At 46.2% G+C, this 27,986-nt stretch overlaps 1 protein-coding gene across 5 annotated transcripts; it reads left to right on the top strand.

The window, feature by feature from the left end:
- On the top strand, nt 1–27,587 carry LOC147884103 (uncharacterized). Of its 5 annotated transcripts, none has more exons than XM_087399078.1 (5): nt 1–404; nt 2,346–2,508; nt 2,612–2,710; nt 24,102–24,142; nt 27,147–27,587. In XM_087399078.1, the coding sequence occupies exons 1-5, from the start codon at nt 210–212 to the stop codon at nt 27,147–27,149; spliced, it is 501 nt and encodes a 166-aa protein (XP_087255204.1). In that variant the 5' UTR covers nt 1–209; the 3' UTR covers nt 27,150–27,587. The 5 variants fall into 5 exon arrangements, with proteins under 5 accessions (XP_087255204.1, XP_087255202.1, XP_087255201.1 ...); XM_087399076.1 differs by having other exon boundaries at nt 27,129–27,587; XM_087399075.1 differs by lacking the exon at nt 27,147–27,587 and adding an exon at nt 26,089–27,105.
- Nucleotides 27,588–27,986: the final 399 nt, after the last annotated feature.

The raw sequence follows: 27,986 nt of genomic DNA, 5'->3' as shown, positions 1-27,986 counted from the left end.
CATACCACAAGGGTTGCCCAAAGATTGCTAGAACCAATCAAACTCCACCCTCGACCATAAGCACTAATGTCTTGGGAGTTTACATTGAAGAGCTATCTATAGATGAGATCACCACATAAGTTAAGCCCATAGTAGCTGCAATCCCGAGTGGCAAAGCGGCCAAGCATAGAAGCCCCGATCTTGCCTGATTGGGAGGTATTATTTCTGACATGGAAGAGGCACGTAAATTGTTGATAGATAGCCTCCCCAGGCCACCACCACCTGAGGAACCTCAGATCCTCACACGAGCCAAACGGAGGACACAGAATTGGCCAATAATGAACACGCACGGATTGGACTGGAAAGACGAAGAGCGAAGAATCGCTCGAAAGATTGAGCCCCTTTTACCAGGGCAAGTAATCCAGGTATGAGAGAGAGAGAGAACCTTTACAAAAAGCTTCCAAAGAGTGAGATCCTCGATGGGATTTCGTCTCAAGGAGTTTCATCCAAAACTCTTGGGAGTTACTACTGTAGAATATGTTCAAGAATTCCTGCTCGTGCCTAGCAAGAAACTCTCGTTTCACTAAGCATTGGTACTCTTCTTTGGCTGTTCCTTGTGTGGATGCCCCTGTTTGGTCTCAGAGTGCCAGCGTTTGCTGCCCATATCTCTGGATGTCCTCATAAAGTGACAGATAAGCAGACATCTGGTTGCTCCCTCCTGATATCCTAGCATACTTGGATGTCTTTGGTGGAAATTAGCATGCGGCAATGTACACATTGCTGGTGGAGAGCCTCTTGAGACGGACCCACATATACCTAGCATACACGTCTCAGTGACATATGGCTGTAGGCATGAGCGGACCAAGATCCCCACACCTCCTGACCCCACATTCCGTGCATGTCTCCATCCTGTGTATTGACATCCATGTATAGCCATGTATGATGGTTAGTCCCCTCTCTGGACTCTGGTGTGTCTTTGTGTAGACCACGAAATCAATCCCCCGGAATGTCACCTGAATGTTACCTGGTGCCAAATAAAGTCCCCCATTAACATTCCAAAGTGTGAATGCTATGGAGCTAGCCCCCTATGGGATGGGAAGTGCCTTTTTATCTTGGACGATAGCTGCCCACTTGTCTTCGCTTCTAGCCTCATAGGCCTTCTTGAGTCCCTCCTTGCGTTGCTTAATTTTCATGTGGGTGAGATTGGTTCCCTTCAAGCTGGCGCTTTTAGCAAGGATCTTGTGCCGAATTTTTGCATCTCTCATCTTGATAATGAGGGGCCTCTCCCTTGTATTATCCCGGTTGACTCTCCATGCATTAACAATCTGGTCTTTATCCACCTTGAACTTTTGATGCAAGAACTTTGTGGCGGTGTATAGGGGCTGGTTTCATCTTCTTTCTTCCCAGTTATCTTGATATTCAGGGCTTTGTTCTTTCTCCTAGAGTCCTCCTCAAAAGTTTCTTGGATGACCCTCAGGGTTGCTGTTTTTTAACAGCTTGTGTCCATGTGAGAGCCTTCTTTGCATGGGCCTCAACCTTCGCAGCAATCATGAAAGGGGCAGGAAGTGGAACCTGAGGTAAGGGTCACACAAGGAAGAAACCGTCTGCCGAGGGGCTGAGAGAGGTTGTGAGGGAGCCGACGAGCCAGAGCAAGAGAGGCAACATTAAGGGGGAAACAGAGGGGCTGGAAGGGAAGGCTAGGCAAGTTAAGAGGGAGGTGCGGGGAGCAGGTGTAGGAGCAGGTTGAGCAGCTGCCCATTCTTGCACAATATTCCCATCTCAAGTACTTGTTGCCAGGACTTGAATGGATATACACTCAGTGAAGCAATTGAAGGAGAGCTAGTCAATGTTGATAAGCTTCCTCTTGTCATCTTGAATCAAAGTGAAGAAAATGCTGCCGTGCAAGCTTCAGAATGTAGCTGAAAGGACAGCAAGGTCTTGCAGCAGAGCTGACCAGCTAGCCACACTTGAGTCCTTGACGTGTTGTTGATGACAAGCTTTCAGCTCCTCAAGGCTTGCCTTGAGAGCTGTATTCTCCTTTTGCAATTCCTCTAGGACATTTGGGTCGGTTTCCCCCACCTTGACATCTTTTCCTATGCTTGTAATTTCAGTTTTGAGAGAGATGGTTGTTGTGGCCTGCTCATTCACTGTTTTTTTGAGTGTCTCCACCTCCGTTTTGTGAGAATCAAGATTTTTCCTTTGGCTGTCCATGTTCTTCATGTAGGCAACCATGCAGTCCCTGAGCTTTGTGCGGAAATCCCGAACATAATTGTTGTTTGTTGTGAGAGAGTGAGAGAGAGAGAGAGAGAGAGAGAGAGAGAGAGAGAGATCCTACAAGAACTAATCCTTCAAACGTTTGTTTAAAGTCTAAGGGATGCAAAATTTATAAGCCGACATATGAAGAGCTCCCTCAAGAATTTCCATATAAAGACATGGTGGATCCATCAAACCAATTGGCGTTTGAGAAGATTTATCACCAAAACAAGAAGCAATGGCACGATCAGGGAAGATTCGAAATCTTATTTGATGGTGATGTCTTTAATCTTAAGTACTATATTGCCACTCCAGTTACACCGACAATGCATTTTTTATATGAATGTTGCCACAAACTGATTTGACATTTTTTTTGAAGGTGATACCTTCAACCTGGACTCCTACATTGCTCACACTTGTTTTGTATTCACTGAGGAGGCATTTTTGATAGCAACGTTGCCACTACCAACTCTTTCAGGTGCGAACTTGTTTTTCCTCTGAAATCCAAGGAGAAAACCCAAGCCTATTGAATTGAGGGCAAGTGGACTGCCATGTGTTGATATATACAAGACTGAACTACAGCCATTGCCATTCCCTTGTAGGATGCCACCTTTAGCTACAGATTCACGGAGCAAACCTTGAGCTAGACTCTTTGCTAGCTTCTTTAGAGGCCCTGACTTTGGTGTGCCAGTTCATGGAAGGTAGACCAAACTTCTGATTCTTGGACTTTTGTAGGTTGGCCTGGTTGATGAATCAGGATAAACAATAAGATACTATGAACGATATCATATGGGTAGGATTTGACTTGGCCATGCTAGCAAAGAAATCCTTGAGCATGGTAGTGATAGGCTTGAGGTGTGCTTCACCATCGTTGTTCTTGTAAGGTCCAAAAATCACAGGTTGTTGGATCTATCTTCTATTTATTAAGAGGAGGTGGTGACTCTCTGTTACGCCATGCCCAGGAGAAGAAAGGCATGCTGCTGCTGATTTTTTTTTTTTTCCATGTGCACATCTGAGATAAGAAATTTGAATGCCATCTTCTGTAAATAATTTTTTTTTTGGCAAAATAGCACACCTGCAAATAAGACATGATCTTATTTTCTTTGGGGATATGGGCACTTTTCCATCCATCCCACACTCTTTCTCCTCTCCCTCAAACAACATTGCTGCTTGTGCCTCTTTGCCCACCCAAGCTTCTACGGCTGCCAAGTCATCATGTACGACTGTCATGTGGTAGTCTGTATACTGTTTAGCCAGTTTAGCACCATTGCAGCTCTACAGATTCTTTTGCCCAATTTGTCACCCTCCCTTGTAGGCCGTACATATACATGAGCACACATTGTTGCTTGTGTCTCTTTGCCTACCTAAGCTCGTACGACTGCCAAGTCATCATGTACGACTACCATGTAGTAGTGTGTATACTGTCTAGCCAGTTTAGCACCATTGCAGTTCTATAGATTCTTCTGCCTAACTTGGTACCATCCCTTGTAGCTGGTACATATACATGAGCTGGCAGATTCTTCGGAAGCATCATTGAAAAAGAGGAATCTAGGGGTTTATAAAGTCTTCTCTTGTGCACAGTCTTATACACCTCTCTGTGTGTGTGTGTCCCCTTTTCTCTTAGACTTGTCATGCCTTGTGCGTAACCCATCATTGAGCATGAAATCATAAATTGCATTCATCATGTTTGCATGATGTTGATGCGCCAATTGTTTGTATGCGAAATCCTAAACCCCTTGTGTGCAAAACCCTAAATCACTCGCTGCTGTGGTCGTTAGGGTTTCCGCTTTTGAGTCTGCATCTACCTGTCCCTGCATATGTGAGCTCTCTCTCTCTCTCTTTGTAAAAGACACATTCTCATTCTCCCTCTCTCTCTCTCTTTGTCCCATCTACTATGAGACCTAGGGAAGGTTCCATGCTTTATTTATAGAGAGTTTTGGGCTCCTATCTAGGATTATGGACGTTGTGTAGAGGCTAGGGTTTTGCACAGAAATTCAGTATGGTGGGCTGGACACAGCATGATGGCCTAGGGTGATGGCTAGGCGCAACATGGTAGCTAGGGTTTCCGGCACAGCTAGGTTTTGCAAGCATAGCATGGTAGAGAAAGTGTCAGAGTAGAGAAGAGGGGAGAGAGGAAGAGAGTGAAAAATATATATTAATGTCTACTAAAGGCCCAATAAGCCTATGTGTCACCAATGTAAATATCCTAAGTCAAAGTACAGTTGACCATTTATTTGATCATAATTAAAGAGTTTTATATGTGTTAATTACGGTCAAAGAGTTATTTTAATGGTCAAAGGATTGACTACGGTCAAAGATACTTGACTCTAGTCAAGTAAACCTGACTATGGTCAGAGAGTGTTGACTTCGGTCAACAAGACTTGGCATGCGCCAAGAGGGGTTAACCCCGGTTAACCAAGATGTGCCTGGCTATAATTAAGGCGCCTTGACCTTGGGTCGAAGCTCTTTAATTATAATCAAGAGTGTTGACTCCGGTCAACCAGAGAAAATATATATATATATATTTATTAATATATATATATATATATTTGTTTAGATGTGCACATGTGTTCAGTGGGGACGCCCACCGTGACTAGGATTAGTCCACAGTGTGTTATTTGCATGCAAAGCGCTAACAATTAATGGGTACCATGGTGGTGCGCTTTAATTAATTGTTGCAGGTACTAGGAAGGATTATTTTTCCTAAGCGAAATGGGAGCCTGACAAGCACCTAGGAAGCGGTTCGTGTGACCGAGAGCTTTGAAGACTCCAGAATGGCCCTAAGTGGCTTGTAATAAGAGTTAGTCTAGATTGTAGACAAGTGGCATGTTGCCAATTTGAATGGGGTTTGAAGCCCTTGTAAAGAAGGATTTCTTTTCACGTATGAAAAGGAGAGAGACTTACGAGACAGCTTCGTGCTGAACTTTTGTAACAGTTTTTCTGAAAGTAATAAAGACCTTCGGGGGGGTCCAGCCCGACAATTTGTCCTGGGCCCTAATGTATGATCAGAGAGAGAGAGTGAGGGAGAGCTGTGGACAAGGGAGAGCTGTGGACAGTTTGAATTCCGTCGTTGACGTGAAGCCTTAGTTGTTTTATTCCTCTCCAACTCGGTTTTATTCCTCTCCAACTCGGTTTTATTGGTATCAGAGCGTAGGCTCATAGCCTCTCAAGGCTGTGACGATTCTAGCAAAGGAGCTTAAGAGGAGCTAGCTGGTAGGCCTGCGGACGATCGACGAAATGCTTTTATTCAAAGCACTAACGAAAAAAGCAGCCGGACAGATGGGCGTCACTGCGTGAAGGTTTCGCATCGTCAATCGATGCTCAAGGCTATGCCTTATAGACGCCTGTGTTGAATTGCAGTTTCGCAATCTGTTCCGTTGAGCAGCCCTCGTCGAAGTTCAGAGCCATAGCCATAATTACGCGAGTCGCCAACGCTGTACGCCTACCATCGCCATCGCCCGTCAAGGAGACCCCGTTTCCTGAAGCTGCAGAAAGATGACGTGGCAGATCTGACACGTGGTGCTGACGTGATGCTGACGTGGCAGCCAGCAGGTACACAGTGCACCAGATGACGTGGCAGTGACACGTGGCACAAGACACGTGGCGCTGACATGGCGCAGTACAGGTGGCAGACAGCTCATATGCTGACATGGCACTGACACGTGGCAGCCAGCCTGGCAGACCAGTGGTTAAGTTAATCCTGGTAAAGTTAAACCCTGGTTGGTTGACCCATGGTTAGTGAAATCCTGGTTAAGTTAACCGCAGTCAGTTAACTCTGGTTAGCTGAACCAGTATCTAGCTAGTTCAACTTTGGTCCAGTTAATCTGGCCTAACCAGATCAGTTTGGTTGGTGTAACCAGAACCAGTTAGTCTGGTTAGACTAACTAGCAGTTACTCCATCTGGTTACTGTTCTTTCAAAAAAAAAAAAAAAAAAAAGACAGTTGCAGAGACAGTTTTGGCTATCAATTTTCTCCTGCCTGTCAGACTTTTACTGTCAGAAAAGTAGCAGAAAACCAGAGAAAAGCAGAGAAAACAGAGATTTGCAGAAAAAGGAGTATGCATGCCTTTGAGCAGTAAAAAGAGGGAAAAACAGATGCCTTTTGAAGCCATCTGCAGCAGCCAGAAAAGGGCAACATAGTTGATGATGCTTTGGCAGTTGTGTGGGTACATGCCTTGAACTGACAGCCCGTACTGGCATAGATTGTGAATGCAAAACACCTCTTGTTGAGGTACTTTTTTCTGTTGGAAAAGCAAAGGTAGTGTGCATTAGTTACTTGCACAGTGTGAGAAAAAAAAAAAATCTGCAGATCTCAGAATATGGATCAATCACCTATCTAGTGGGATTCTCAAGATAGGGATGTGCATCCAAGACAGAGGAATGTGCCACAATCTCAACAAGAATTTGAACAAATGGTACGCACTCGTATACAAGAACTGGAAAATCTTAAAAGGGATCCCAGGGCTCAGCATTTGTTTCCAGCAGAGGCTATGCCTAATCCAGTATATGACGTGCCAATGCCAGAGGCACACTCTCGTGTACAGTCAGAGAGAGAGAGATCTCATAGATCTCATAGGAGACGGTCCCATAGTAAAAAGAGATCGAGGCGTCATCACCGATCTCCTAGTCCATCACCGTCTACCTCGAGTTCGACTTCTATGTCTTCTTCTTCCTTATCAGATAAACCATCCAGGAAAAGAAGGAAACACGAGAAGTCTGGGAAGAGAAAATCTTCCAAAACGACCAGGGAATTTAAAGAGGGAGGAAAATCTGTTAAGTTTATGACCTACAATGGACAGTATGGTCATACAGACAAAGCATTGCAGTTTATCAGACAGTTTGATGCTGCATTCGGTACTGAGAAATTTTCAGAATCCTCCAAGTTAAGAATGGTCAGCCTACACTTAACAGCAACGGCTAGTGCATGGTGGAGTGCACTGACCACAGATGGGTCAGCCCCAAGAAAGTGGAAGGGCTTCAAGAAAGCCTTCTACCAGCAGTTCATGCCTAAACAGTTTAGAGACCATGTTCTTCAAGACTGGGACAGCTTGCACATGGATGCAGGAGATACAGTGGATGGGTACAACCAAAAGTTTTGGGATGCTTATTTGCAGGTTGCACCGTTCAAAAAGATCTCCAAAGGTACCCAGATGAGGAAGTACAGAGCAGGTCTCACTCCAAGAATTCAGGCAGTAGTGAATGCTTTGGGGGCAAAGAATATTCAAGATCTTATGCATTCAGCCTCAGTAGCGAGTCTTGTACCGCTACAAGATCCATCTACAGTGCCATCCTTGCATGCAGGACGTGCTGATAAAAAGAAAACTGATTTTCAAAAATCAGAAAAGAAAGAGTCCCCTAAGGCTGAAAAGAAAGGGTTTCAGCCTCAGAAGCCGAGGGGTACTCAGTTCTCGAAGACCTATAAGGGCAAATCTCTATTTACCCCTGAACAGATAGCGGAATTCCGTAGAGATGGGAAATGCTTCAGGTGCGGTAAAGAGGGGCATGTGGCTGCCCAGTGCCCAGAAAAGCCTTCATCATCGAAGGGAAAAGAGGCAGAGAAGCCACGAGGACCGCAAAAGCCAATGGCGGGGGGTATTCCTGATATACTGGGTCATGCTTTGAACCCAGAAGAACGAGAATTGCTGCTATCATGGGGCAAAGTTAGAGACCAGCAAGCGCTAATTTTATTTGATCCAGGGGCTACTGATAATTTCATATCAGAGGATCTAGCCCTGAGGCTGGGAATAAAGACGGAAGAGCTAGGCAGGGCTTTGGATGCCGATCAAATGTTTTGTGGGAATCCTGTGCCAGTTACTCCCTTGATAGGGAAGCTCCGTCTTCATATTCAGAGTTATGTGGATCAGGAAGACTTCTTCATTTCTCCACTGAAACATTATGATGTAGTTTTGGGGATGCCTTGGTTTCACCGCAAGGCAGTGAAGTTGACTCTTCCTGAAAGAGTGCTGGAATTTGTACATAGGGGGAAAAATCAGCGTGTAATTGCCAGGAATAAAGGGGACACTATCCCCATTGTATCTGATGTTTCATGCGGTAAAGCAATAAAGTCTGCAATTTCTGCGTACATGGTTTTTGTAAAAGAAAAAGAGAATGATACGCATGCTGAAATGAATGATGCAGACAAAGATAAGTTTCAGTTTTTGGTAAACTTTAAAGATTGCTTTTCTGATGTTTTACCAGGGGAGTTACCCCCAGAGAGACCAGAAGATCATCAGATAGAATTAATGCCTGGTAGTGAGCCACCAAACAGACCCCCTTATAGAGTCAGTGCGACTCAGAGAGAGGAGATTATGGCTCAGGTACAGGACTTGCTGTCCAAAGGCTTGATTCAGCCCAGCTCGTCTCCTTTTTGTTCCCCTGTACTGTTAGTACAGAAGAAAGATGGTTCATTCCGTATGTGCGTCGATTATCGCGCACTGAACAAAATGACCATCAAGAATAGATTCCCTATTCCGCGTATTGATGATGTCTTGGATCAGCTAAATGGAGCTTCAGTTTTCAGCAAGATAGACTTGAAGAGTGGCTACCACCAAGTGAGGATACAGCCTCAGGATGTGCACAAGACAGCATTCCGCACTACATTCGGGTTGTATGAATACTTAGTGATGCCTTTTGGGTTGACAAATGCTCCAGCCACATTCAATAGAATGATGGATCGTATCTTCCGGAAGTACAGGCATTTTACGGGTACTTTCTTTGATGATATCTTAGTTTTTTCTAAGACAGAGGAAGACCACAGAGAACATCTTGCTATAGTGTTTCAAGAGCTGAGAAATCATCAGCTCTATGCTAACAGCAAGAAAAGTGAATTCTTCCTGGAAGAAATCCACTATCTGGGGCATATAATATCCAAGAATGGGATACAAATGGATCCAGCGAAGATCCGTGCCATTCAGGAATGGCCAGAGCTGAAAACTGTGCATGAAGTTCGAAGCTTTTTAGGCTTGTGTTCTTACTATAGAAGATTTATCAGACACTTTGCTGATATCGCAGCTCCATTACATGACCTCACTAAGAAAAATGCAGCTTTCACATGGGGATTATCACAGAAGAAAGCATTCAATACACTCAAGGAAAAGTTGACTACAGAGCCTATTCTGGTAGTTCCGGATCTGTATCAGTCTTTTGATGTGGATTGCGATGCTTGTGGAGAATGTGTTGGGGCTGCATTGCATCAGAATGGTCATGTAGTAGCCTATGAAAGCAGACGACTTCGGGATGCGGAAAGATATTTAGGAATCTATGAGAAAGAGTTATTGGCTGTAATTCATGCCATCCATACATGGAAACATTATCTTTTGGGTGCAGATTTTACTGTCAAAACAGATCACCAAAGTCTGAAATACTTTTTGACTCAGACCAAGCTTTCAGAGAAGCATATGAAATGGGCAAACATGCTGTCAATGTATCATTTTCAGATTGTCCATACTCCAGGAATTCGGAACAGAGTGGCAGATGCCTTGTCCCGAAGACCCCAGGTCAATAATGTAACTATTGCTTATCATCAGGACCTGGAAGGCATGAGGGAACAATATGCTCATGATTCTGATTTTGGTGAAATTTTACAGCAGATGCAAGAAGGACAATCTACCAGTCACTATTCCCTGAAAGATGGGTATTTAATGAAAGATGATTGCCTATGCATCACCCAGGAGATGAGGAAAAAGATTTTAGGGGAATGCCATGCACCTCCCTATGCTGGACATAGAGGAATTACAGCAACAACTCTAGCACTAGAGAGGTATTTCTTTTGGCCAGGAATGCGGAAAGATATACATCAGTTTGTTACTGAATGCCTTACGTGTCAGAAAATGAAGTATGATAGACAGAAGGCACCTGGCCTACTTATGCCTCTTCCCGTGCCTCAGGCACCATGGGAAAATATTACAATGGACTTTATTTTTGATTTGCCGAGATCAAAGTCAGGGAATGATGGGATTTGGACTATCATTGATAGATTCAGCAAGCAAGCTCATTTCATTCCGGTTCGCAAAACCATAAAGGCAGATCATATGGCTAAGCTGTTCATGGCACAGATCTTTAAACATCATGGTATGCCTAAGTCCATTGTTAGTGATCGAGATCCCAGAATGACCAGTCTATTCTGGAGAGCTTTATTTGATAACATGGGGACGAATCTGAATTTTGCTTCTTCTTTCCATCCCCAGACAGATGGTCAAAGTGAAGTAGCAAATTCTACCATTTTGGAGATGCTAAAATGCTACGTGGGTGACCAGAGTTCAGACTGGGAAAAGTACCTACCCTTAGTAGAGTTTGCTTACAATAATACAGTACATAGCTCTACAGGGAAAGCCCCTTTTGAAGTCATATATGGGAAGGTGATTTTGCCACCTATATTGAGGACTAAAGATGAAATATTTGCAGCTGATCAGTTTGTAAGAGACCTCCAGACAGCTTACAGCCAAGTCCGGACAGCAATTGAAAGGTCTCAAGAGAAACATAAAAGGGCTGCAGATAAACATAGGAGACAGCTAGATCTCAAGGAAGGGGACTGGGTACTTTTAAGGTTTGAAAAAGCTAGGCTCCGCAAGTTTAAAGGCAAACAGAAAGTGTATGCAAAGTTATCTCCCAGATATTATGGCCCTTTCAGGGTTACAGAGAGAATAAATGAGGTTGCATACAGATTAGCATTGCCAGAGCATTGGAGGATTCACAATGCATTCCATGTGAGTCTTCTAAAGAAATTTCAGGGACCAGAGCCTACAGAACCAGTATCAGAAGATCCACCAGAAGTGGATGAGCTGGAGGAAGTCCTTCAGCCAGAGCAAATTGTGTACCATACTGTACGTAAAGGCCCTCAGGGTAAGGAATTTTGCAGGTATCTTGTAAAATTCAAGAATTATACGGCATTAGATGCCAAGTGGATGGACGAAGACATGTTATCCGATCATCCACAGCTTTTGGATGTTTACAAGGAAGCTTTTCAGTTGAGGTCAACTGAATAGAAGCCGAGGGGATGTCACCAATGTAAATATCCTAAGTCAAAGTACAGTTGACCATTTATTTGATCATAATTAAAGAGTTTTATATGTGTTAATTACGGTCAAAGAGTTATTTTAATGGTCAAAGGATTGACTACGGTCAAAGATACTTGACTCTAGTCAAGTAAACCTGACTATGGTCAGAGAGTGTTGACTTCGGTCAACAAGACTTGGCATGCGCCAAGAGGGGTTAACCCCGGTTAACCAAGATGTGCCAACCTCGGTTGGAGAGACTTGGCTATAATTAAGGCGCCTTGACCTTGGGTCGAAGCTCTTTAATTATAATCAAGAGTGTTGACTCCGGTCAACCAGAGAAAATATATATATATATATATATTTATATATATATATATATATTTGTTTAGATGTGCACATGTGTTCAGTGGGGACGCCCACCGTGACTAGGATTAGTCCACAGTGTGTTATTTGCATGCAAAGCGCTAACAATTAATGGGTACCATGGTGGTGCGCTTTAATTAATTGTTGCAGGTACTAGGAAGGATTATTTTTCCTAAGCGAAATGGGAGCCTGACAAGCACCTAGGAAGCGGTTCGTGTGACCGAGAGCTTTGAAGACTCCAGAATGGCCCTAAGTGGCTTGTAATAAGAGTTAGTCTAGATTGTAGACAAGTGGCATGTTGCCAATTTGAATGGGGTTTGAAGCCCTTGTAAAGAAGGATTTCTTTTCACGTATGAAAAGGAGAGAGACTTACGAGACAGCTTCGTGCTGAACTTTTGTAACAGTTTTTCTGAAAGTAATAAAGACCTTCGGGGGGGTCCAGCCCGACAATTTGTCCTGGGCCCTAATGTATGATCAGAGAGAGAGAGTGAGGGAGAGCTGTGGACAAGGGAGAGCTGTGGACAGTTTGAATTCCGTCGTTGACGTGAAGCCTTAGTTGTTTTATTCCTCTCCAACTCGGTTTTACTATGAGACCAAAAGTGATACAATAAAACCCATGTTATGTCTCATCAAGGAAAAGTTACAATGAAAAAGCCATTAAAAACGAGGGGGGGGGGGAGGAGAGCTAGGCTAACCTAAAAGCCTATCAAGGATACATCATCTCTAGGTAAGTACATACCATCATAAATAAGCACCATGCAGTAGATGAGGCCCTAGAAGATGGTGGCTAAAATGTCAAGCATGGGCGAGGCATGTATGGCCAATAGATCACGCAAGTGTGAGAAAATGGTCATGTGGTGCTAGAGGATGCCCTCGGTCGAGGGTGTCAAGTGCAGTGCAATGTAGAGGCTCAATCTAGGGTGACCCCTCGTGGGCGAGGCCTAGTTGGAAGTGAATGGTCAGTTGAGGTGGATCTACTGTGGTGGTAATATCCACCTGCACCCGAAAGAAGTTGGTGATGGTTTGTTGGTGGGGCATCTGGGGGATGAAGCACTCTAAGGAGTGTATCTCTGTGTCTATGCAGCTCGCGCAGGAAAAGCCATAGCCATCGCATATATGCACTATTGGAGGCCTACGAGTGGTGTGGCAGTCCTTTATATACGTTCAATCATCAGCGTGGTATGGAGAGATGAGACAGCCTAGTACATGTGGAACTACACCCGATTGAGTGACATACATACATTGCAGTTTGCTATTTTGCCCCATCCACTTCCCATTATACAGACTAAAGCCAGAGAGCAATCCTAGACGGCAAGGACAATAGAGTGATTAGGGGCAGTAGAGTAAGTCTCCTTACATAAATGTTAGTTACATAGCTATGTAGATCGGTGGCTGCTGCCCCGCCCTTCCGCAGCCCTCTCCACCTTCCCCTTGCCCTCCTCCTCCTCCGCCTCCCCCCCGTCAGCTTCGTCCCCCGCCGTCTCGCCCACCCCTTTGCCTTCTCTCCCGTGCTCTCCCCGGCCCCTTCCGCCATGTCCTCCACCTCCCCCCGCCTTCTCTTCTTCCTCCTGTCGCCATTGCCTCTTCCGCCTCCTGTCGTCCTCCCCCTATTCCTTCCGCTGCCCCCCCACCGTCTTCTCGCCTTCCTTGCCTCGCCCCCGCCCTCTCCACCTCTCTCCCCTTGTCTCTTCGCCTCCTCTTCCCCGCCATCCCCCGCCGCCCCTCTTCCTTTTCCTGCCTCCTTCCTTGCCTTCTTTCTCCTTCCCTCAGCCTGCCCTCATCCGCTCCCCACCTTCGCCTCGTCTCTGCCTCCTCCTCTGACATCTTTCTCCCTCAACCCCCCCTTTTTCTTCTTCCTCCCTGTAGCGGGAGCATTTGTGCTTGTTCGGCGAAATAAAATCTTGGTGGTGGGCTAGAGGGGCTCTATGGCAGCAGCCTCGAATCCCACAGCCGTTAAGGTTCTTCTTTCCCCAGCTGACAAGCAACAGGTGCAGCAGGCAGTTCAATCCCTCCAGGACAAGGCGATTGTGGGCAGAATTGTGGGCCTCACTCCTACAAGGAGACAGGTGCGAGAGTGGATCTAGGCGAGCTTGGCTCTAGAGGGTGACCACATTCAGGAGGTCACCATCTGTTACACCATGCCCAGGAGAAGGAAGGCATGTTTTTTTCCTTTCCATGTGTACATCTGAGATAAGAAATTTGAATGCCATCTTCTGTAAATAAATTTTTTTTGGGCAAAATAGCACACCTGCAAATAAGACATGATCCTCTACTCTTTGGGGATATGGGCACTTTTCCATCCATCCCACACTCTTTCTCCTCTCTCCCTCAAACAACATTGCTGGTTGTGCCTCTTTGTCCACCCAAGCTTCTATGGCTGGCAAGTCATCATGTACGACTGTCACGTGGTAGTCTGTATACTGTTTAGCCAGTTTAGCACCATTGCAGTTCTACAGATTCTTTTGCCTAATTCGTCACCCTCCCCTGTAGGCCGTACATATACGTGAGCACACATTGTCGCTTGTGTCTCTTTGCCTACCTAAGCTCGTACCACTACCAAGTCATCATGTACGACTACCATGTAGTAGTGTGTATACTGTCTAGCCAGTTTAGCACCATTGCAGTTCTATAGATTCTTCTGCCTAACTTGTTACCATCCCTTGTAGCTGGTACATATACATGAGCTGGCAGATTCTACGGAAGCATCATTGAAAAAGAGGAATCTAGGGGTTTATAAAGTCTTCTCTTGTGCACAGTCTTATACACCTGTGTGTGTGTGTGTGTCCCCTTTTCTCTTAGACAAGCAACTTGCTGACTATGCTAGGAACCCTGTGCCACTACCATGTGCCATTGCCCTTTGTGAGCAACTGTCCAGTCATTAATTGCTCACCCCGGAGAGGCACCTGAGGAGGAGCAGCAGCAGGAGCCCTTGCGTGGAGATCCACCTCCCCCTGCGAAAGGGGCCACTGCCCACCCAGAGGATCCTCTCGTGATGGAGGCTCAGCCTCCGCACTCACCCTTGCATCAGCAGCGAGCCCTAGGAGTTCCTGACGCTGCGATGGTGGAAGTTGCAGACGTTAGCCTGGCAGCGGCTGAGGAGGAGCGAGTCCAGAGCCCCGGCGAGCTTGATCAGCAGGGTGGACTTGTGGTTGCTCCTACTCCCCCCCGCCCCCCTCCCCCTCAAGATCCCGCTCCCTCTCCACTCCCCCCTCTCCCTCCTGGATTCCCCTTGCTATGGTCACCCTCACCACCGGCCCTTTCCTCCACGTCCCCCTTCCCCCTCCGCCCCCCCCTCCATCTTCTTAGTAGGTTCTTTAGCCTCCCACCCCTCCCCTGCCTCAACACCCTTGCCAGCAGGCAAGGGTAAGACGATGTCCCCTTTCGCTTCCGGTCCCGTCGGGGAGGGAGCCAGAGGGAAGGGGCTCATCTTCCCGGCTAGCAGCTTCCAATCTCCAGCTTGGGCGTCCCTTACCGCTTGACTTCTGGAGATTGGGACCTTGGAATTATTTGGAGATTCCTGACTCTTACCCTCTACCCCCGGAGGTAATGCTTGTGGTCTTGCAGCCCTGGAAAGGGGGCTTGATCAGCGTAGTGGGCTCCCAAATACATCCAGTTTGGAGATTCCTGTTCGCATCCACAGGGTTGGAGAAGTGGTCCCCAGTGGTGTTTGATGCTATTATGGGAGATGAGATTTCACGCATGATGGGTGAGTGGATGGGGCCACAGGGACTGGACCTTTGGCATGCCCATGGTGCGGAGGTGAATTTTCAGCTGGGCTTCACTCGAGAGAAGCCGATGTGTAGTTTGGCGGTAGGAGTTATCAGATTGTTGCTTGAGGCAAAGGTTGATTAGGCATTCTATTGGCCACTCTAGAAGTGTGCGGAGTTGTTCGGGGTGGAAGTCTCCTTCATGATGAAGTGGGCACGGAAGATTGGCATTGAGCCGGTGTCCACCTTAGTACGTCGACGTACAAACATGGACTACTCGCCCTCCAAACCCCCGGCAAAGTCACATAAGGCAGTCTTTCTGGAACATGCACCCACTCACAGGAGAGCCTTGTTTTCTGCATCCTCGTCCTCATGAGCTGGACCATAGTGAGTCGGAACGTGCATGGGCTCCATGACCGTGCTCGTAGTCAATCGCAGTACCTGATCCTTCGGCAGGAGTTGCAGAGGGCAGTGGTAGGGTGGACATTTGACATCCTTTTGATTCAGGAGCATATGTTCTCAGACATCATACATCAGACGGTGACACCACCTCCTCTGAGGGAGAGGTCGGGAGGTGTGGTCCCCTGGAGTAGGACGGAGCGGAGGGGTCTGCATCTCGGTCTCACAGACAATGGCTCCAGAGGTCTATGATCAGGGCGAGCTTATCCAGGACGGGCAGTTTGGATGGGAGAGTCCAAGATTGGGATCTTGAACGTGTATGACCCAACGTGCAGATAGCACCGTCTGGCCTTTTGGAGGAGGCTTTCAGAGTGTCTTCCGGATGTAGATTCCTGGATTGTTGGAGGGGATTTTAACAACCTGGAGTTTGGGGAGGACAAATAGGGTGGCGTCTCCTTCTCTGAGATGCCAGTAGCAGAGTGGAGCACCTGGGAGGAGTTCATTTTCATGATCAGTGGCAGAGACTTGTGGCGCAAGAGCCATATTTCAGCAGGATATCTGGCAGCCTCCTCTTCTCTTTCGAACAAAGGAGACATGATGGACTGCTTGAGAGGCTAGACCGCTTCTACGTTGGGGACTGGGCATTACACAGAGGCAGTTTTTTCAGACCACTGGGCCCCGATCGGCAGGCACGTAATTGCAGCGTCTTCCATATCCGCAGGGCATCATGCACACAACCCGCAGGAGATTTTAGACTTGACCGAGTTTTTACAGCCAGCTCTTTCAGACAGAGAGGATGACTTCAGTTGGTCTTGTGGCCCGGGAGGTAGTTTGGGATCGTGTTCCAACGGTAGTCTCGCTAGATTTGTGCAGCAGTCTGGAGGACACACGGGTGAGGCCTTTCCTCTCTCTCGCTCGGTCCACCAAGGCTGCCCCCTGGCTCCCTTCCTCTTCTTGTTTGTGGAGGAGGTTTTGGGCTACTACTTGAGATCACAGGTGGCGGGCCTCACAGGATTGAGGCTCCCAATTAGGCAGGAGGAGGAGTTGCTGGACTCTGAGTTTGCACACGACACGGTCTTGTATGTAGAGGGCACCACGGCGAGCTTGGAGAGAGTCAGGGGAGCCTTGGTTATCTATTGTGAGGCCTCGGGTGCGCGGATCAATTGAACGAAGTCCAAAGGTTTCTTCACAGGCTTTGAGGAGACACATGAGATTTGTTAGTGGGGGAGCGACTTTGGCTTCAGATGGATACCGCGGGGCCAGACACCTGGTGTGAGGCCGCGAACAACCAACTTGCCCAAGAGGGCTCTACTTTGCATCTCTGGATCGATGATACCCAAGCCTCCTAGTGCCTGCGGCATGATCACCGCCTGCCAAGCAACCCGGACTCTAGTGTTCCTCGTGCCGTCCGAGCCTGCCCAAAGGAAGTTTCGAACCAACTGTCGAAGCTACCCAATGCACCCTCTGCGAAAACACCAGCAAGATATACCAGGCCGTGGCAAGGACCTAGTTTGCCAATAAGGCACGACCTGTTAGGGAGAATTTGGCCGAGCTCCAGTAGAGAAGCTTGCGTCGAACACTCTCAAGGACCGGGGCAATTTGTTGCTCTGCTGTAATGTCATTACCAACCTGACATCCAAGGTATCTCCCGTAGAGCCTTGGAAGCTCCTCTTACAGCGAGGGCTTCTCAGGAACACCCCATGCATTGGGGGGTAGTGGCAGCTTTCACTTAGATGGATCTTTTCAGAGGCCCCCCTTACAGGGAAGGGTTCCCCTTTGATGAGATAGGGTCTGGCAGAGTTTAGCAAGGGGGCCTCATTCGAGCTCATCCCAGATGAAGAGAGGAGTTCGAGCGTCAACCCCTTGTTTGGCACCCAGAGATCCGAGATCAGGAGGGGCGTATGCTCGAACGACGGACTCACATTGGTTGGGCACAGTGGGACAGTGGACCGGCTGGGTCCTTTGGCAGATGGAGCAAATTACCCATGGAGACAGAGGCGAGGCTTGGCGCCATAGCGCATCTACGAGGGGCAGGGCAGTGGATGAGAGAGATTGACCTAGCTATCCCTGAATCTTGGTGGGAGGGACTTCGCGTGTGGATGGACATCAGATGGTTGGGCTAGTTTTCTCGGACTGGTGTTCCCTTGAGGATGATGATGCAACGAGGCAGCATGCAGCCCGGTTTTTTTCGTGTAGGACTTGGAGGCCTATTGCAGGCACTCACTGAGAGAGACCCAGAGATGGATGCAAGTCTTGATGGCATTCACTGGCAGATGATCAGAGTGGTGGGATGTTTGGGGAAGGAGTGGCACATTGACCCTCCCAGTATCTCAGAGTAGGATGCCCCTAGATGGCGCCTCTGGCTTTGGGAGGGTAGGCCCTTGAAGGAAGTCCAGTGGGATCCGGGAGAGTGGTTTTGGTGCTCCAGGGGCGGCCTTGCCGAGCAGGTGGACGAGGTGCCCTTGTTTTCCTACACCACACGGATTGACAGGACGATTCAGATGGATTCTTTGATGTGGATGACAGAGTTTTTCCAGTCACCTAGCACGGACGAGCAGGCCCCAAGGAGATGATGGAGTTGAGACTTTGGTGCAAGAGCCACAATAGACTTGCTCACGGATTGATACACGCTTGGGGACCTTTCCTCCATGTTTACCAAACCAAAGACACGTCTGAATGGCACTCGTCCGACGCAGGGCTACTGCTAGGAGACCATAGCGGACCACACACACTGACTGTCACTGGCTTTCTATCACAAGTTTTATGCCACTGCAGACTAGCACAGGGCCGGACTCTCTCTTCGACGTGACCCCACCGCCAGTCCCTAGAGGAGTAGCACAGTGATGTCCCGAGCTTGGATAGATATCTCATGTATTTCATGCATTAGTGCTTCTATGATTATGTTATATTTTGTTTTGGGTGTTGAGGTCTAATTACAGGCCCCACCCAGTCAGCTCATTGTATCTGGTTTTTAGTCTCATAGATCCTTTGCTCTTCCAAAGCCTTTTAATAAAAGTTCTTTCTTTCTACACTCACAACCTAGCTTTTAGAGGTCCTACACACATCAACCACTACACCTTTTCCATGCACCAGAAAATCCACTGCCAAGCTTTTTTGTGGTAGTGTACCTCAAATCAACTGGTATGATGAGGAATGTTGTGACACACGAATCTGCCTAGGTAAGGATCAAGAAAATGGGAAGTGCAGTGTATTAATTGACGCCTTATTTGCTGGAAGAAGCGAGCCCACTATGCACAGGTAGAACACAAATTATACTGTAGTTTTTGAGCTCAGACTGCAAGGAAGCTTGGTAAAAATTATGCTAGCTATCCACCCACTGCCATCAGCTGCCCTGACAATTGGTTACATATGTCGAGCTCCTATACCTATCCCTAGTCAGCCCCCTCTCCCATACTGACCCAATGCCAAACTACTTACCTACATGTACTTTACAGTAGGCATGGTATCTAGAGCTATTGACAAACTTCAAAACGGTAGAGCGCATGACCACAAAGGATTGGTAGCTAAGCATCTTTCACATGCTTGGGACTTGGTGGCATCATTACTGGCCCACATGTTCAACGGAACATTATGCGAAGTATAAACAGTTGAGCCAAAGATCTTGAGAAACACGATTTCTCCCATCTTAAAGGAAGGTGTTCCCATAGAACCCACCATTGGTACGCACATGTGTGAGCTTACTTCCTAGTGAGAGAAAGACCTAAACTGTGTGAGGATGAATGCTTTCCTAGAGTGAGAACTACTTTCCCATGGCTGGCCAAAAAATTATTTTCCTTGTTCCTAGAACTATAATTGGTTTTTTCCGGAGGGACTTGTGAGAGCTGATCACGGATTTCTCTCTTGTTAGTTCGTAAGGAGTTGAGATTTTGTGAGGTTTTGGGCTCTAGAATCTCGCTGTCGGTGACATTATACTAGAGAATCTCCCAGAATTTTATTGTTTGTTCTTGGAAGTCTCTAGAGGTGAGATTTTGACCTAGGAATCTCCTCGAAGGGTTTAGATTCCACTGCCTGGGTTAGCTTTTCCGCACACTTGGGAAGCCTCTCAACAAGGTTGAGATGGTTGTGTGATATGAGATAGCTTTATGGAAACCTGATGTGTGGTTTGTCCATAGTTGGTGGGGTGGAAAGGTAGCTTGACCACTCTTGCGTGGCTCTTGGTTCATGAGGTGGACCACTTATACTTGGCAGTTAGAGAGCATATATGATCTTGAAGTATTGGTGGCCTTTTGGATGGACTTGCTCTAGGAATGCTAGATGACTCGAGGAGTCTAGCTGCTAATCCCTAATTGTCAAGAGTGTTGGTTCTCTAATCACTCCTGTAGTAGAAATGGATTACATTTGCTTTTGCAAATTTTGGGCAACCTTTCTTGTATTTGTTTATGGATCTCAAGTAAGAGCTTAGGTTCCCCGTTGATAGATCTTGATGGAAGTGAAGGGACTAAAGTCGGGAAGGAGGTTGGTCCATAGGCCTTTGCTGTATCATAGCTGACTATGTGCTACATAGTTAACAATGCCTTTGATTTGGAAGTGGTCATGAGTCCATCCTAAAACTCATACAACTGCAACAAGTGCTGACTAGGCATATCCACTCCACAAAGACAAACACCAATTCATTAAAGCAGTCCTAGCACAACTCAACACGCAAGAAAGCAAATCATGTTGCTTTGCGACATGTGCTCAACCTGTGCTCATAAGCACCAAAATCTAAACACAAGATCTCTTTTCAGACTCACCAAGAGCTGAACTATGGCCTTGCTATCAACCTAGTAAGCACATCTTTTGGTTAGAAGTCCAATCCTTCCCTGTAAAGATGCAAAAGATAAAGTATCACTAACAAAAAATGAGAGGCACAATTGCTTTAAATTGTTGATAGCCACTTGTGAGCATGATGGCTGAAAATTATAGTGGATTGCTACTAGAGTTACACTTCATGGATTGTAAGCGAGCTTCCTCTAAGGATTTTTAAATTCGAGTACTAGCGTTTATGAGCAAGGGAACTGCTATGAAGAAATATAGGAAGCCGAAGTTAACTTAGAGTGGTTCAAGAAGGGCAGGATAAAACTATGTCCTAAACTAATATAGGGTTATGCTAACGTGGTGTTAGCGTGTATGACTAACCCTAAGTTTTCGTTCACAAGAGTGTGGGCCAGTATGACCACATTGCATGGATGGGGTGGGAGGGTCTAAGTTTGTTGTAACTTACTAATTAAAGGCAACAATAATAGGTTACGGCATAGCATATCCCATGGTATATAAGTGTCTTGAAGGGTCACTTGTGAGAATTGTTGGGAGGTCGTTTGCTCTCAAGCTACCACATGTCATGCCTAACCTACGAAGTGCACAAGTCCGGCCTTGGGGTATAGATTCAAGACAGGTTGTATATACATTAGCTGTTGAGGGTGATCAGACATGTTGGTATGCACGCACATGCAGATGGTTTGAGAGTCTCGGCCTCCATGTTGATCGACTACCTCCCTTTCAGTATAGTATTGATGCCCCTTTGTCCCTCTTATAGGCAACCAGGTTATTCGGGAGGATCTTCTACAGCTACATACTTCAAGATAGGATCGGCACCCAGCGAGCTTCTAAGGGACCACTGTCTCTGTATTTCAGCAGAGGTTTTTATCACTCCACCAGGATATACACAGATACACCTCCTTCACTCTCTCTTTGCGGATATCGATCGGTCAGTTCCATGTTTCATTACATCACCTACGCATTGAGAGAGGACGGGCCGAGGGCATTCCCCCCGAGGACCGTAGTTAAATCAGCATGAGATTGAATCCGCTACCAATGCCTCTTTAGAAACAATCCAGTTTTCTCTTGTACCCTGATTAGAGGTGCCTGGCGACTTTTCTTCTTGAGATGACTTGATACAGAGATCATATACTCAAGACACATGGACGGGATTAGGGCTATAGCCAGACTCCACCTAGACCATGCTCACGGGTTTTTTCCAGACACGAAGGACGGACCGATTGATTACAGGGAGATGACGGGGTCGCGACATGTAGCATGAGGCCCGACAGTCCTGCCCAACGGATTGATGCACAAGGGACATTTCCTCCATATTAATCACCTCAACGACATGCTTAACAGGTGTGACAATTGACGTAGAGTTGCCGCTAGGAGACCACAGCAGACCACACGTATTGATTGCCATCATTGCTCCATTGCATCTCTCTTGCTGCAGCAGACTATCATTCCATCGGACTTTGCTCTCTTTGATTTGGCACGGATGCAGACCCCCTCGAGTCCGGATAGATAGACATATATTTCACCTGTGTCTCTTGTAGCAATGTTTCTATATTTCTACTTATATCTTTCTATCTGGGTGTTGTGGTCTGGTTGGAGGCCCCACCCCTTCGGCTCATTGTACTTGATTTTCCTTAATCTCGTAGACCTTTCTTGGTCTTTCGAAGACTTTAATAAAATTTATTTCTTTCTTTTTTTCTCCTCATCCCTCCACCGGTTGATGAGGGAGTAGGGGGATGGAGGAGCCACGACGGTGGTGGCATGGAGTGCATTTGAGCTGGTTTTACAACATGCTATTGGAGTAAGTTCATGATGTTAGTAGCAATGGTGGATTTGATAGCAGCATGGGAAGCATTGGTGTTTGTGCTCTCACCTTGTCTATAAATCTTCAAGTATAACTGGGATGACCAGATGGTCATTGCCATCATAACTGGGATGATCAAATGGACACTAGCATTGTAAGCATAACTAGGAGAACCCGCCATTGCTAGAGGTCGGGGGGCTTCCTCATTAGACAACAGGGGGTGTTGAAGGTCGTCTGCTCTCAAGCTACCGCATGTCATGCCTAGCTTACAATCAAACGTGTGTATACCTTGGAAAGATGGAAGCCACCACCCTTACCACAACATGCATGGTACTAAGAGGTAGTGGAGCAGTTTCATGCACATGGCCTAAATGATAGATCATCTCCTCCCTTTCTTGTATAGGGTTGACTCACCATACCTCAATCTCTCACGATAGGAGATCAGTCGGATCATTTGATAGGAACTTTTGAGTCTACACATACATGAGACAAGTGTCACTGTCAGAGTTGGGTACAAAATGCCAGTTCTAGAAAAAACACGTTTAGAGACTCACCGATGATGGATTCTTCCAGGTTCCTAGGTACACACAGATGCATGTCTTAGGTGGTATGCATATGGCCATCGGCCAGCTTAGGGTATCCTCTCATTGCTTCAGGGTAAATAGTGGAAGAGTTGAGAAAATTCAACCAAAGGAGAGGAAAGGGAGAGTATGCACCACAAGTGATGTGAAGGATGAGACACACTACATGTTCAGCTCTCATGAGATTCAAGGGATCCTCTTTCATGAGGGCCATTGGCATGAATGATGCAGTATGAGGATCAGAGATGTTTTAGGATGTACTTGATAGATCTCCGGTGACATAGATGCAGTGTTGTGGGGACCTGTAGAGAGACAGGGCTAGCCTCATGATGTTGTATAGACGCCTATCACGACCGTCTATGTTAACCACTTGTACCAGCACAAAAACTGTGACATCAATGTAGACCAGCCATATAAAAAGGACATATTTGCACCCCACAAGAGTCTTGACAGAGGGCATATGCAATTTTGCACGTTTAGGTATTATCAGATAGAAGCTGTAAGAGATCTATCCTTTCTAGACTAGTGGAAGATCTCTTGAACACATACTTAAACCAAGACTAGTTCCTGCATCCACACACGTCCCTAAGCGGAGATTCGAGAATCCCTGCTTTTTCCTAGACATCCATGCTTGACAATCTTGGCATCCTGTAATAGGGTCTGCCTGTGAAGGCCTTAACAAGCTATCTGTTCTAAGCTATGGACTAGAAAGGATAGTACTCACTCGTGCACTACATTGTACAAACAATAACCGATGTGCCCGAGCCTTAATTCCTAAATAAGCTTGCTTGTTCCCTAACACATGGTCCATGGGTTCATTCCAATTTACAAGAGTGAATCTTATTGCATAGTTGCATTAACAATCAAATCTCTGTATGTATGATTGCTTGCAACAGGTAGCATGGAGTGCATTTTTAACCTTGGTAAAGATTAAGGTGTGGTGGATATGTAGAGTATGATTGATGATGTAGCTGTGTTTTCTAATCTTATTTGTCATATATTGTCAGCTTATGTTTCCTCTTCTTTTAACCTCTGCTAGTTGTTGTACACACATGTTCAATACATTCTCTTTTTTAAACTAATTGCGGTCCATGTTATTTGTCATATATTGTCAGCTTATGTTTCCTCTTCTTTTATTCCAAAAATCTCAAAATAACCAACACTTCTCAAAAAGGTGCTAGTTGTTGTACACACATGTTCAATACATTCTCTTTTTTAAACTAATTGCGGTCCAATGTTTGCAGTTGCAAGCTCGTCCAAGATTGGTCAGGGTCTTGGTGAAATGGTAAGAGTAGTTACTTTTTTATGTTCAAGTGATGGAAGTCGTGTAAATCATGAAGGTGATGATAATATTCTTTGATTGAGGTGAATGCAAATGTTTTCAAAGTGTTGCAATATGGATTTAAATATTTGTATAGGCAATGAATGTTGGAAAGAATACTGACAGAACGAGATACAGGCAAGAAGAGAACTGAAGGGGCTGTCCGGGTCATTGGAGAAGGAACTCCACCCTCTTTTTCCCACCTCTAGATCTCCTCAGGCTGAGAGCCTTTGAATTACTAGGCCCTCAATCTCTGACACTCCCAGACAGTCCACTGCTGAATCAATCTCGCCTTGAACACCACACTCTGCTGGTCTGCATAGATTTATACAAGGTGGGAGGAGACAGGGTGGAAAAAGAAGAGGTTTCTGGCCGAAAACAGCAGCCTCTGTAACACCCCTTTTAACCTAAAACAGCCCGTGTCTCCCTTGCATATCCTCCACGCAGGTTCTGCCCTCAAAACGCCTCGTACTCCTGGCCTATAGCTCCGCACATCTTGCTGGCTCTACGACCTCTCCATCCCTCTAGGATCCTGAGCCAATCTGTGCTCTGATAGAGACTGATACCATGTGAGAGTGGTCAGCGGAATGGACACACACTGTGGGTGAGAGAGAGCAGTCAGCAAAGAAATGCACACAGGGAGAAAGAGGGAGAGAAAGGGAGAAAGACTTCACAAGTGATCTCCTAGGAAAGCCCTCTATATCACTGGGCAAAAACCACCTGAGAAGATAAAAACAAATGAGGGGAGGGATCCCTATATATAGAATCAGCCCCAGCCTCAACCAACCGACTGGCAGGGGCGCATATAGCCGACCCCCTGCCCTAGAAAACCGACCCCCTAGGGGGGGCGGCCGACTGCTCCTCCTGGCCCCTATATCAGGCCCACTAGGGGCTGGCCTCCACCTGCCCTATAAGGGGCTGCGCTCCAGCCTATGTGGCCGACCAAGAGGTCGGCCCACCTGCAGGTCGGGCTATCTGCCCATGGTGCCTCAGAAGGGGCTGCCCTGTGGCAGCAAAGCAGGCCTCAGGGAGGCCCTGAACAGCCCTGCACATGGGCAGCAACCCCTCCAGCACAGGGTATTGTGCCAACAGACCCAGAGGGCCCCGACCTATGCCATGAGCTGTGCCAAAGCCTACTCTACCTAAGCCTCACAATAGAGGGTGCACACCCACAACACTGGCCCTCACTCTATCTACCCTAGTCTTACTCACTGGATGGGCACACCCACAAGCGAGGCCCTCTCTCTAGGTGACATCATGAGATGTTGACCTCTAACAGGGTCATGTGATGTCACAAAGACCATTCATTTTTTTGATAAGCAACATGGCACTCCACTCATTCAGCATTGTTTTTTGTTGCATAAGAGATGGCTAAAAGATCAAGGATATGTACTTAATGCACATTGGGTATGATCTGATGAAGTGACATCTCAATTTGAAGCCAAGTGGCCTTTCTACTTTGCTGCTATATTTGGGTCGTTCACAGTGCTACAGATGACATGGAACACTTCTTTGGATCCAGCCACGGAAAGGGTGAGCGTGATAGGATAGGAGCTTTAATAAAGAGAGCACTCAACATGAGCATCTAAAGGAAAACAATGCCACTTTGAAATTTTCTCAAGACCAGCTTGTCTAATGGATGCCATTTCGAGTACTCTTCTCAAAGAATGCAGCTAAATAGAGTATTTTGGGAGATCAAAGAAGATATGAGTAGATAATTCCTAGTGGGATATGCGATCTTTCCCAAATGCACGCTTCATACATTGTGTCAATGGATATTCTCTATGTGATATTAGAATCAAGAGGTTGCCATGCTTTTGTTATTGGTGTGTGTAAGGACATTGGAGAAGATGCACTAATAGAACACACGTGAAGAGTTGGGAGTGTGTCACACTCTTGTCCCCTTGCAGGATATGAAACATTGTGAAGAAGAGGATGAGCACTCATTAGAGGAGAACATGAGCAATGATGGGCTCACGTATGAACATGAGCAATGATGAGAGGATCGATGGGCTCACGTATGAAGGTCATCATGATGCCTTGAGTGATGCTCCCTATGTTGGAGATAATTTTGCGATCATCCTAGAGGAGAATAATGAAGAAGATGTAGATTTTTACCTTCTCAAATACCCTATGTGGTGAAAGAGTTCACATTAAAACCACAAAAGTATGGATGATTTTTATTAGATCTTATCTTTTTTAGGGATACTACTATTCTAGAGTAGAAGAAGACGAGTACACACACGCCTTGATTGTAAGCCACTTGTTTTATTGTACTCAAATCTAGTTAGTGCAATCAAGTGTCCCATGGAACCTGTTGAGGGAGTGGCAAGTGCCCACAACCTATTTTGGCTTTTACATGAGATGGAGCCATCTACAATAGCATACCCTTTCATGTTTAACCTTCCTTTATATCATTTTGTTGGCCATATCTTATGCCAAGTAAACTAGTGTGGATGTTCTTTAGAAGGCAAACATTTGAACAAGTGTGCAGTTTCTACACTACATCATGGAGCTTTTGTTAGATGTCTTCTATTTGCCAACTAAATTGTTCTAGGGTTTTGAGAGCCTAGAGGCTAACTTTATTTTGTAACAGGGGAGTCCCCTCACTATTAGTAGCACGAGCAGTGAGCTTGGACTTCTTTGTTGGATGTCTTTTATGCCAAGTGAACTGGTGTGGATGTTCTCTTAAAGCAAACATAATAGTTGGCAGTTTCTGCCCCGCACTCTAGATCTTATGCCGAAGACTAAGTTGGTGTGGATACCGTTGGTAGCAAATGGTTGTTGAGCAATCAGCTTGGATTTTTTTATTGGTCATGTTCCAAACTAAACTGGTGTGGATGTTCTCTATAAGCAAACGTATGGATAGTTGACAGTTTGTGCTGTACATTATGGATCTTTTTGTTGGTTGTCTTTATGCTAACTAAATTGCTGCGGATATTGCTGACAGCGCACGGTTGTTGAGCAGTGAGCTTGGATCCTTTTTCTTGGCTTTTATGCCAAGTTAACTGGTGCGGCTGTTCTCCTTTAAGCAAACATATGAAATTTTTCTCTGCATTCTGTATGTTCTATTTGAAAATACAGTACAAACAACTTTGCTCTAGTTCAAGGGTTAAAAAGATTGTCTCCAATCCTGATCATTATAGAGATGCCCTTTATGGCATGTTTAAGAGTTATGCCAAGTAAACTTGCATTGATGTTCTCTCTTAAGAACTGATGCGTATGTTCTCTGGAAAGCAAACATTTGGACAGTTGTGCAGTTTCTGCTCTGCATTATGGACCTTTTTGTTGGTTGCCTTCTATGCCCACTAAACTGATGTGGATGTTCTAATGTTTTGAGAGCCTACAGGCTAACTTTTTTTTGTAAGAGGGGAGTCCCTCACTGTTGGTAGCAGATGGCTGTTGACCAATCAGCTTGGATCTTTTTGTTGGATGTCTTTTTTTGCCCAGTAAACTAGATTGCTCCTTATCGCTCCCACGATCTAAATCCATTAATTAATTACTCTCATCCGCCTCCCCCTTTAATTAGACACATTAACCTAATCTTACAACCCCCCTTCAATCTGCAAAATATGCATTAATCTACGCCTCTCCCTCCCCGCATCTGTGCCTCTCCCTCTACTTCTGCGCCTCAGTTCCCTCCGCTCACCTGCACCTCTCCGCTTCCCTCCTCCCCCTCACCTGCGCTCCCACTCCTCTCCCTCCATCCCCTCCTTCCCTCCCCCTCCATCTGCGCTCCCACTCCTCTCCCTCCCTCCTCCCCCTCACTTGCGCTCCCTCCCTCCCCCTCCATCCTCTCCACTTCAGC

The sequence above is a fragment of the Dipteris shenzhenensis genome, chromosome 27 (genome assembly GCF_047967505.1).
Source record: "Dipteris shenzhenensis isolate YYH24624 ecotype China chromosome 27, Dip_SZ_1.0, whole genome shotgun sequence".
In the NCBI taxonomy this organism is placed as follows: Eukaryota; Viridiplantae; Streptophyta; class Polypodiopsida; order Gleicheniales; family Dipteridaceae; genus Dipteris; species Dipteris shenzhenensis.
The sequence above is the reverse complement of the archived record's forward strand: the minus strand, read 5'-3'. Positions and strand labels throughout refer to the sequence as shown.